We start from the raw sequence: 12,571 nt of genomic DNA on the forward strand, positions 1-12,571 counted from the left end.
TGACAGACCCTTACTGGGGTATGGGCTAAGGACACGTGTACACCTCGGTATGTGTGCACTTGCTTCCCCCCAGCCCTATATAAAGGCCCTCATCCTTCGCCGGAGGGACGCGTTCTACGATCCTTAGAGCCACTTTCTTGTTGAGCTTTGCCTGACTTGAGCGTCGGAGGGTCGTTGCCGGGAACACCTTCCCGGCCCGACTTCTGTGCAGGTTCACCGGAGGTCCGGACGGATAGTCAGCAGATCTACGTCAGCCACTTGGAGAACGCCACGTGTCCAGCGTCCATTGATTCAGCTTTCGGATAGGATCAAAACTGTTCCACAATTCATTCTAAGTTCCATCCATTCATCAATAACTCTGAACCACCTGCTGCATGCACCATTGCAGCATATCACAATTAAAAGCGTAGTTGGCACGTTATCTTCTCAGGATTTCGTAAGATTAACTCGGCTCTGATACAAACTGACACAGTGAATATTGTCGACTCAGTTGATTCACGCAAGTATTATCGAAATCGATATTTCTAATCCATGTTAATCTGAAGAAAGAATACCAACTGATGGAAAACTTGTCGTTCCACGAAAGAGACAGCGGCTAAAAACAACTAAATAGGATGAATATATAAACTCCAATCCTAAATATGTAAAAGACTAAAATACTCTCAGAAAATCTTACTTTATAAAAATTAATAAAAATAAATAAAATTGTTTTTCTGTTTCCGCATCACTAAATAAAAGTCATTTCGTTCATATCTAGATGCTCTGAATAGATGCGTAATAAATCACCGTCTTCTCTGCTTAGATGCGTAACAAGTTGATTATACATAGTTTATATGTGAACCAACATATAAAGAGAGATGAGAAATCCACATAAACTAATCAACTTGTTACGCATCTAAGCAGAGAAGACAATGAGAAGTCCACATAGACTAATCAACTTGTTATGCATCTAAGCAGAGAAGACGGTGAGAATTCGACAAATTGATCAACTTGTTACGCATCTAAGCAGAGAATACAGTGAGAAGTCCACATAAACTAATCAACTTGTTACGCATTAATCAACTTGTTATACGCATCTAAGCAGAGAAGACAATGATTTATTACGTATCTATGCAGAGCATCTAGATACGCGTTCCCATCGTATCTTTTGATTTTTTGTTTTTAATTTGTTTTTTTAAGCTCCCAATTATACCCATTAGACTTTGTCTTGCCTTTAAGATTACAAATGATTTAATGGGACTCGGACATGTGAGGATCATCTAGGAGCGTGCATCAAATGGATGTGCAGGATAAAATTTATATATATTCACAAGCTCGAGAAGATAACGTACATGAAGAAGGTAACAATGGCGCGGCTCTACCACCCCTTTCTCTGCCTCCTTGTGGTTCTAGGAGCCAGCATCTCCTTCTTCCCAATCGCGAAGGCTACGACACTCGCAGGTTGTTCCAAGGCGGAGAGCGACGCCCTTCTCACCTTCAAAGACGGTGTCATCGATCCCGCCAACCGCTTGTCTTCATGGCAAGGCCAAGTAGACTGTTGCAGATGGAGCGGCGTGGTGTGCCAAAACATATCGAGTCATGTGCATGTTGTGGAGCTCAACCTCGAAAACGATGACTACTTCAACTACCAAACGGCTTTATTGGGTCAGCTCCTCAATCCATCCTTGCTCTCCTTGACATATTTGAGTCGACTCAACCTCACTTACAATGACTTCGGAGGCACCCAAATCCCGCAGTTTGTTGGCTCCTTCGGTAGCTTGAGGTATCTTGATCTTTCTTGGACAAATTTTGGCGGGACAATTCCTGCACAGCTTGGAAACTTGTCGACCCTCCTCTATCTTGATCTGAGATCATACTGGTCCTACGCTGCAACGAATGAGTTGAATACCAGAGTTGATAGCATGGAGTGGCTAAAACAACTCGCTTCTCTGAGGTATCTCGACATGAACTCTGTGAATCTGAGTGCAGCCTCCCATGAATGGCTACAAGCAGTGAATATGTTGCACTCACTGGAGGCATTACGCTTACGAAACTGTGATCTTTCCGTGGTCCCTTCTTCTCTTTCCTTTGTCAACCTCACGGCTCTAGAGATTCTTGACCTCGCGTCCAATTTCTTCAAGTCCACCTTACCAACTTGGCTGTGGGAATTCAACAGCCTCTCGTATTTAGATCTAGAAAGTAATGAATTCTATGGCCGGGTACCTGCTGCAATTGGGAACATGACGTCCCTTGATACTTTGATTCTTGGAGGCAATAATTTAGATGGAGGAACTATTTCACCATCAATAACAAACCTCGTCCATCTAAACACCTTTGATTTCAGCTATAACAACATGAGTGGTGGTGTTCCTGATTGGCTAATGCACATGACAAATCTCACTCACCTTGACCTCAGTTTTTGCTCCTTGAATGGTCCGTTTCCCGTTGAGATTGGAAGCCTTTCCAATTTGGCCTATCTTGATCTATCTTCTAATTCATTACAAGGTTCTGTCTCCGAACTCCATCTTGCCAATTTAACAGCACTGGAAACATTGTATTTGTCCAACAACTCCTTGTCGATTTCGATCAATGAGGAGTGGAATGCTATGCAACTCAAACACATCGGACTCAGTTCTTGTAACCTGGGAGCTCATTTTCCCCGATGGCTCCAGCGGCAGAGATTGATTGTGTCGTTGGATTTGTCGAATGCGAGCATAGAAGAAGCTTTACCAGATTGGTTTTGGAGCTCTTGGCCAGCCCTTGGTGCATTAGATATCTCACATAATAAGATAAGTGGCAGTTTGCCAGAATCCTTGGAAGGCATGGAGGAGCTACAAATCATTATGGCAAGTTCTAACATGCTTCAAGGGGGTGTTCCAAATTTGCCGAGTTGGATGCGAATACTTAATCTTTCTAATAATGAATTGTCAGGGTCACTACCAACTACATCAGCCGCAGAAAATCTTTCATTTTTGTTATTAGCAAATAATCAAATCAATGGAAGCATGCCATCCTACTTCTGCAATATGACACATTTGTATTACCTTGATCTTTCAAACAACCAAATACAAGGGGAAATCCCTCCATGTTTGAATTCATCAATGCTCTTCTTCGTGAGGCTGTCCAATAATAATCTCTCAGGATGGATTCCTAGCTTTGCTGTATGCCAAGATTTGATATATTTGAACTTGAATAATAACAGCCTGTCTGGAGAATTGCCTCCATCATTGCAGAATTGCAGTTCGCTGACTGTTCTGGATCTTGGTGAGAACAAGTTATCTGGAAACATACCGATATGGATCGGAGTTAGTTTGCAAGTTCTAGCGATCCTCAGGCTTCACTCGAATACGCTCTCCGGTAGCATTCCTCCACAGCTTGCACAGTTGAGTAACCTGCACATCGTTGATCTCTCCAATAACCAACTATCAGGGTTGATACCGAGCTCATTTGGAAATTTTAGCGCGATGGTTTCCATTTCGAAATATATTTCTGTCCCAAACTCGATTGTAATACGAAGCTTCCCAAAGTTCATTCTTCAGCCAACAGTAAGCATTACACTTTCTGCAAAGGGACAGGAACTCGGATATTCGACGAGCACCCTAGATCTTGTAAAGAGTATAGATCTTTCCAGTAATGATCTAACTGGCAAAATCCCCCAAGAACTCGGAGCACTCGTGGCACTTCAAACGTTGAATCTGTCAAGAAATAAACTGCAAGACAGAATTCCAGATATGTTTGCTGGGATACGGTACTTGGAGACACTTGATCTGTCATTCAACAATTTGTCAGGTGTCATTCCTGAAAGCTTGTCAAGATTGAGTATGCTCAACCACTTGAATCTGTCTTACAACAACTTATCAGGAAGGATACCATCAAGCAATCAGCTCCAAACGCTTGATGACCCCTATATTTATGCTGGCAATGCCTATCTCTGTGGACCTCCAGTTTCGAACAATTGCTCGGCTACCGCTGTTGTGGACAGAGAAGCCATGGATTATGGGTCTGAATTGGCTTTCGTGTATGTTGGCTGTCTAGTAGGATTTCTTGTGGGACTTTCGGGTGTGCTTATCCCTCTATGCAGGAAAAGTTGGAGGTATTACTACTTTGAAATAATTGACAAATTTTATCACAGTGTCAGGGTAAACCAATGGCGATTTCCATCTTGCAACCAACACGGTGGCAAAAAGGTGATTTGCTCACCCCCTACGCTTCTGCCTGCCTGTCCCCAGGCCAATACTGAAGAGATATCTTGCAACCAACATCGTTGAAGTAGGGGATGCATTGTTTGTGCTTAAAACAGAATCTTGCAGCATTAAATAAATATTGTAAGTGATTAGAACAATGTAATATAATGTGGAAACCGAACCTTGTAGATTGGACATTGATGTGTGTTTACTTGTATTTAACTTGCTCAGTATTTTTTTTTTACGTGTATGAATCTTTTTGGCTATCATCTAATATCCTTTGTCTAAACTGTATGCATGATAATTGAGTTTTTCTTTTTCTTGCCAGAGGCAAAATACTGATTGCGAGAGTTGAAAAAAAATCAAAAAGATGTATGACAACTGCATCATCTCTAGCAGCTATATTAGCTATAGCTTGCTTTCCAGTTGCCTCCGGACTTTGGTGTAACAGTCACTCCCAGCCGTTAACCGGACATCTACGGTTCAAATCTCAACAGATCATTTTCTTCCAGTGCGATAACAAACCTAGATAGTTGGCCACTCCGGATGGACAATCACTAGCACTTTCCAATTTACTTGGTAAGCGGAATGTGGAGCCGGACTATCCATATTGAGATTGGTCAGCTCACAAGAACTGGATATCCGGTTACAAAAAAAAAATAGCTTGCTTTCTTGTTGATATGATTAATCCCATTGGAGACCGCCTGAAGTGAGCCTTCATCGAGCAACATCAACAAAATGATAAGATCTAGCTCTTTTCAAACAATTCACTATGCTTGCTGAAAAAATTCCAGTGCATCATTCTTTATGATGTCAGTTGGAATAATGGAAAGTAAACAAAGCTAATACTTGAGATGGCAGTTGCAGAAATCCAAGGAAACAGAGAAATAGCAGTATTATTATCAAAAGAATTTTCCTAAATCAATGTGTTATTAAATAATTGATATCTTCGCATATCTCAGTTGATATATCTTCACATTTGAGTAGTAATCTTTAAAAGTTTCACCAACTATAACAAGGCAAGTCATCATTGAGGTTCTTCACATTGTTCTTTTAGCATCAAGCCTAGTGCATCAGAAATAGATGATCTACCTAATCAATGATTATGAAAAAGATGTATGTGGCTTAATTGACTTAGTTTAAATAATTATAAATAAGTGATTGAATAAAAACAAAGTTTGACATCAAAACAGTGTTGCGCAAGGTAACTCCATGTCTGACTCAAGCGACAAGTGGAGTAATAGTTCATCAGTTTGGCAGCAAACTGAAAAAACTAACTACACAAGTGACTTTCATTAGGCAAAGAGTCATTATGTGCAACATTGTTCTAAACATCAAACTTTTGTCATTCAAATATTTCGTTATTGCTATTTAAGCCAAGTCGATTAAACCGCGTATATTCCCTTCATAGTGATTGCTTATAGGAAGATCAATCTGTTGAATAAGTGTGAATGGAGAAGAGGGGAAGAGAAGAAGCTCTATTGTGCATGGGACTTTAGTCCCACATTGAGAGTTTCTTGACATCTTTGTTGGTTTATATTGATTCACATACATTGAGGATGTGAACAAATGCATGGGGAGAGACTCTCTTTCACAAGTGGATGCGCAAGAGGTGAAATCCAGGGCTCGGATTACATTGAACCAAGTTGACTCATATGCGAGCACGACTTAGCGCACACGAATGTTGGATCGGTCGGGGCAAAGATTTACTCAAGTGGAGCAACCAACATTTTGCCACGTTGATCTTTTTGCTGCATTAAATTCGAGATTAATGCAAAAGCAAAACGACCGAGGAATAATGAGTGAAACGGTGGACGTTTCACTGCTCGGCGAGTAATGGTCATTAATCGACCATTAACGTTGCCGTTGATCTGAGCTCCTATATAAGGAGGCTCCGATCATGGGCAGAGGGACACAGCAAAGAAAGCAGAAGCTCTCCTCCTCATTCCCCTACTCTGTCGTATAACTCCTGCTCGGCAAAGTGTCCGCGATAGCATTCGGGTACCACTCAGCTTACCGTGACCGCCAGTGCTTGGTCGGATTCACGGTCGATCGTTGTATCCTGGGAAACAGACGTCCCGTGTAACCCTCGAAGCACAACTGGAGGTAGGCGAATCTGTTTCAAGGAAACTGCGACTCGCAGGCCTCGGTCCCTCAGTTCGGCCTGTCAGCTTGGTCGATCCGCTCTCCTCTCTGCCGTCCCATCTATGCGGCCAATTCGCCCGTCAGCTCGGCCTATCAGCTCGGCACGTCAGCTCAGCCTGTCAGCTCAATCGATCCACTCTCCTCTCTCCCGACCCATTTGCTCAGCCGATCCGCCGTCAGCTCGACCAGTCAGCTCGGCCGTCAGCTCGGTCGTCAGATCGGCCTGTCAGCTCGGCCTGTCGGCTTAGCCGATCCGCTATCCTCTCTGCCGATCCCCCGTCAGCTCAGTTTGTCAACTCAGCCGATCCGCTCTCCTCTCTGTCGACCCATCTGCTCAGCCGATCCGCCATCAACTCGGCCAGTTAGCTCGGCCGTCAGCTCGGCCTGTCAACTCAGCCTGTCAGCTCACCCGATCCTCTCTCCTCTCTGTTGACCCATCTGCTCGGCCGATCCACCCGTCAGCTTGGCTTGTCAGCTCAGCCCGTCAGCTCGGCCTATCAGCTCGGCCCGTCAGCTCAGCCAATCTTCTTGCTCGGTAATTCTTCGGCTCATAGCAGAAACCAGCCCCTGCCGGCAACCTGAGATTATCCGCTCAGGTCATCTCTACTGTAAGTTGAATTTAATTTAGAGCAATTTAAATTCAGCTAATACCCTGTATATCTTCAGCAATAGATTATTTGTATATCAACACAATCATTTTTGAATACAAGGCTAAATGTCAAAAGAACAATATGAAGACACTCAATGATGGCTTTCCTTGTACAATTGGCAAATCTTTCAAAAACTAGTATTCAGATGTGTAAAAGTATCAACTGAGACATGCAAAACATCAATTGATTGATAACATCAATACTGATTTATGAGAACTCATTTGATAATAAGCTATATTTCCCTATTTACTTTGTTTTATGCAACAATCATATTAAATTATAGCTTTACCTTCCTTTCATTGAGCTTGATCTCAATTGTACCGAATGAGTTTATTCAGACGATGGATGATGGCTTTCATCTTGCAGTGTCATATTGAGTTCATCCTCTAATAATCTTAAGCATGTGTGATACGGTGCATGATGAGGGGGGTCCAATAAAGACGTGACAATCAGAAGTCAAGAGTATATGACAGTAAGAAGTCAAGGGTACGTGGCAGTCAAAAGTCAAGGGTACGTGGCAGTCAACAGGTCGGGAATGATGTCAGCAACCTGATTCCTAGCCGGCTTCGAACAGATCGGTATTCCAGATCTGAAACGTCGGGGTAGGCAGTAGGATGACATCTAACCAGAATTTGATGGGTGGGGCTCTCACGCCCTAGCGGCACATAAACCCGATGCTCCCAGTCAGTTAAAACTCTCGGTCAGCTAACCCCTAACCAACGCTGTGACTATCTTTCGACAACCTCGACCTTCCAAATCCAGACCAGGTGTTATACCCGGCTGGTCATCGAAGACTGCCCTATTCCTTTTTGGTCTGGACAGAAAGCGCTACAGGATAATAAAGTCAGAGAATCGTAACCGCCTGCCAGAGAATAACTGCCAAATGTCAGGGAATATTCCAACGGTCTGTCATCACCTGCGAATGGAACCTTCCTTTAGGCTATAGGAGGATGTCATGCATCCTCCATCACTCGACAAGTCCTGACACCCGACATTCTCTGACATTAGTCAGGATCCAGAAGGTACGCAGTGTCATATAAAAAGGAAGAACCTCACCCTTTTGTAGGTACTCTCTCTTGCACATTCGTACTTATCTTCTACTTTTCTTCTGCTTCGTACACTGTTCTTCTGGGGAAAAACTACTTGACTTGAACGTCGGAAGGCCTGCTCTAGGGACTTTTCCCCTGGTTTCTGGCCTCTAACGCCCGTGTGCCTGTCTGAGTGTGTGCAGAGCTTAGGTACTGCCGGCGCAGTCATCATCATCCATAAGCACCACATAGGAGTCTATTTTTGGAAGCACGTACGAAAAAGGCATATGAGTCGCCCCTCCATCAGCGTCCTCAACAGATCACCCGTCCCTCGTCTGACTCAGATTCCGGACAGGATAAATTTGACATTGTCTATGGGAAACTGCTTCACCTGTTCTGGAACGTGAAGATAGAGGATACTGGACAAATCAACGTGACCATGACAGCAGGGGAGTACGAGCTGTTCAGGGAAGCAAAGAGAAGAGAGGCTTCCGAAAAACAGACCACGACCTCACAACTATACAAAATGCCCACTGTTTCCAAAGACCCGACCCACATTTTAGATAGAGGGTCTAAGAGGAAGCAACATGAGGAATTACCCCCGGTTTTCTACCGAGAGCCAGTCTCGGACTACTACCATAAGGGCCCGGACTATTATAATAAGAAAGAGGAACCACATGCCTCTATGGCAGAAAGCTCCCCACCCAGGGATTCGAAGAAGGGGAAGGCTAGGAGCCTCGAGTAGAATCTGATGAGCAAGTTCCCTTCTCTCTAAGGGTATTAGAAGAGAGATTGCCGAAGGGATACAAGCCCTCAGCCATTGGAGAGTATGATGGCAGTAAGGATCCAGAGGACCAACTCCGTAAGTTCCGGAACACAGCGTTATTACACCAGTATAGCGACGCTATTAAGTGCTGAGTGTTTCCGAACACTCTTTCTAGCTTGGCACAGAAATTGTTTGATGAATTGTCAAATGGGTCCATCACTTGTTTCCACGATTTCAAAATTGTCTTCTTGCGCCACTTCGCCAGCAATAGACAGTACCAAAAAACTGACCATTGTCTCTTTGCTCTTAAGCAAGGGCCAGTCAAGCCCTTACGAAGTTATATCAAGCGCTTCAACTAGGTGGCTCAGGACGTTCCATCAGCCACCTCTAAAATACTGATGAGCGCCTTCTCTCATGGGTTAGTGGAGGGGGAGTTCTTCTGAGACCTCATTCGGGATCCCGTGAAGAACTTCGACGAGATGCTTGGGAAGGCCGCTAGCTATATCAACATAAAAGAGGCTCAGGCTGCTCGGCGCAAAGCAGACAAAGCGCATGTTAGAGTGTATACTAAAAGTTTAGCTTTTTGTATAAACATTTAAGAATCACATTGGTCAAATGTCTACATTTATACGAAATGTAGTTGTCCATTGAATTTATATTAAAGATAACATGTTGTGAGGAGACACACAGAAGTTCATGTTATTACTTCCTTATAAATTATAAACAGTTATTCACAACCAAGATAGAATGGGACAAATCATTGGAGTGATTGTAGTATAATTAGGTATTAGTTTATCTTGGCTAATAAATTATACTAGTACACTATGAGTGTATTGAGCAGGACCATTTAAGGTAGTATCTTTTTATACTGACTATATAAAAGAACAATACCTCTGTTATTATGGAAGTGTGTACTCTTAATCATAATATAATAACAAACACGTATACTTAATATTTATTTCTTTGATTTATCAAAGGGTGTGATTTAGCTCGTTAAATCAATAGGCCCGATAAGTTGGGAAATGATATTATTTATATGGTGTGTTGTTGATTATAGAATGAAACTGTGTCCTAGTAATCTAGGTTGATGATGTTGTTGGAACCCCAAGGTTGTTTTGGTGTGATCAACAAGTTAAGTTAGGTCCTGTGTGTTTCTAATCTTGTGTCTAAATGTGCAGGAGCTTAGGAGCATAGGTAGTCGAGCGGAAGACGCAGCTAGCGAGAAGGACGGCACGCGGTGCGTCCGAGGGACGAGGCGCTGCGAAAGAGTTCACCAGCAGACGAGAAGGAAGCGTGCAGTGGTTCCGAGGGATGAAAGCCGGAGAGGAAGATTGCTCGGGGAGCAAGAGACGCAGCTAGCGAGAAGGTCGGCACGAGGTGCGACCGAGGGACGAAGACTGCGGATGAGTACGTTGGCGGACGAGAAGGAAGCACACAGCGATTCCGAGGGACGAGAAGCTAGAGCGGAAGCCTGCTCGAGAAGACCAGAAGTTGGGTTCGGGTAAGCCCTTTTCCGGATGTCTGAGATCACCCAAGCAAGCGAATCCGGAGTTGAAGACCCGGACCGAGGCAACCAGAGCCAGAGCAGAGGACCCGGACCGAAAAAATCAACAAGAGTTGACTTTTGGGTCTGGGGCGCCCGGAGTTGACCAGGGCGCCCGGAACGTACCAGGGCGCCCGAAGTTGACTTTTTCACAGGATCGAGCTTTGACTCGATCTGAACGTTGGGGATAAAGTTTTATCCCCCCGAGGACGCCCGGAATCCTTTCAGGCGCCCCGACCAAGGCTATAAATATAGCTTTGGTCTACAAGATTTTCAACAACTCAGAAATTGTAATTCCAACACTTATGCGCTCTCAATTGTAGTTTAGCTTCTTTCCTTTGTGCTTCATCGTTGTACGAGGCTTCTCCGCCTGAAGGAGTTTTTTTAAGTACGATCATCTTCCTTGGATTAACAACCTCCCCGGTTGTAACCAAGTCAATCCCGATGTGGCTCATTTTTTTATTTATTTATTTTCTGCTATTACTTTTATGCAAGTGTTCTGTTGAGAATTCGAGAAGGGTGTTCTTTTATTTTACAGGCTATTCAACCCCCTTTCTGTTGGATCGTGAAACGTCGATAGAGGGGAGGTGAATATCGATTCGAAAAATAGTGTTAAAAAGAGTTAAACGCAGCGAAATTTAAAAACAATAGACACAGTAATTTTTACTTCGTTCGGAGCCTGTGACGACTCCTACTCGAAGGCCCGTATTCCGTGAGTACTTTCGTTGGGCAATTCACTAGCAATTCGAAATAATGATTACAAAAACAATGAATGCTAATGAAAGTTAAAACAAATACCGACAAGAATTTAATAAAAAAGGAAAGGAGCGTATTGTTGGAGCTTTGTTAGCGTCGCAGAAGTGCAGAGCAGTAGAGCAGGCAGTAGAAGACTTTCTTTTCGTTGTTGTCCTGAAGCTCCCCTCTGACCCTTCTTTTATATGAGGCTCGGGGCGCCCCGGATCCCTTCCGGGCGCCCTGGTGGGACGTGACAGGTCCAACCAGCAAGCTCCACGTGGCGACGCGCGAGTTTGGATAAAACTTACCTCCGGGCGCTCGGATCCCTTCCGGGCGCCCGGATCCCTTCCGGGCGCCCGGATCCCTTCCGGGCGCCCGGATCCCTTCCGGGCACCCGGACCTCCTATTTCCAGGAACTCCTTCTCCTGCAAAATAGAGTTAGTCCGAGGCAAATATATATCCTGTAAAACAGATTGTTAGCACAGTTAAAGTTCAACAAAGTAATAGAAAAAGAGTATGACTTAGATTCCGTCTTTCCGAGATCGGAATCTAGTCACGATCTCGACTTAGACATCCGAAATGGATCTAAGCCGGATCGACGCCTAATGTTCCCTTCCCAGGAACGCGTCCTCGCAGTCACTCCCCTCCAGTGACTTACCTCACTTACCTGCCAGACGTCCGGTCAGTCCGTCGACCCGTCTGGACTTCGTGCCAGCTATCCGGTCAGCCAGTCAACCTAGCTGGACTTCGTGCCTAAGCATCCAGTCAGCCCGTCGACCCGCTTGGACTTCGTACCAGCTATCCGGTCAGCCCGTCGACCTAGCTGGGCTTCGTGCCAGACATCCGGTCAGCCCGTCGACCTGTCTAGACTTCTCCTACACACTCGATCAAAGTGTTAGACAACAACAAACTAACTTAACCTGATTTGTCATTCATCAAAACCTGGGTTAAATCGTTAGTGCTAACCGAATCAACAATCTCCCCCTTTTTGATGGAATGACAACCTGGTTAAGTTAGTGAAAACATATGCAAGAAAAGAACAAGTAACAACATGCATTTATGTGGATTTTTAAGTTAGTTTGTATTTTCAGTTTGGTTTTAGCTAACTTAACCACCTAACCCTCCCCATTTGTCATTCATCAAAAGAATTAATGTCAAGTAAACATAAATACAGACTTCAGACAAAGTAAAAAATAATGGCAAGTTAACCTAGGGGAGTAATTTAGCTTTCGTTTCTTAACTTTTGTAAAATAACTAAGTTTTGAAAATAGCTAATTTAGTAACATAACTTAGTATTTAGTACATTTTGAGTAATTTTGAAAGATAATTTTTGCAAAATAAATTGACTTTGCAAAACTTAAGAAAGAGAATTTTAAGATTAAATTTTCAAAATAAGTTTCAACTTTAAAAACACTTTTCAAACATGTGTTTTTAAAACCAAAAATTTCAAGGTTTAGATTTTCAAAATGTGTTTCAACTTTGAAACACTTTTCAACCATGAGTTTTCAAAATCAAAGTTTCAAGACGGAGTTTGAATAAAT

At 43.5% G+C, this 12,571-nt stretch overlaps 1 protein-coding gene across 1 annotated transcript; it reads left to right on the forward strand.

Moving 5' to 3' along the window:
- The first annotated feature begins 1,346 nt into the window (after window positions 1–1,346).
- Window positions 1,347–8,731, forward strand: LOC121995051 (receptor-like protein EIX1). Its single transcript, XM_042548896.1, has 3 exons — window positions 1,347–3,997; window positions 4,112–4,166; window positions 8,396–8,731. Exons 1-3 carry the CDS (start codon window positions 1,347–1,349, stop codon window positions 8,729–8,731), a joined length of 3,042 nt encoding a protein of 1,013 aa, XP_042404830.1.
- Window positions 8,732–12,571: the final 3,840 nt, after the last annotated feature.

This window comes from Zingiber officinale, chromosome 6A (assembly GCF_018446385.1).
Source record: "Zingiber officinale cultivar Zhangliang chromosome 6A, Zo_v1.1, whole genome shotgun sequence".
In the NCBI taxonomy this organism is placed as follows: Eukaryota; Viridiplantae; Streptophyta; class Magnoliopsida; order Zingiberales; family Zingiberaceae; genus Zingiber; species Zingiber officinale.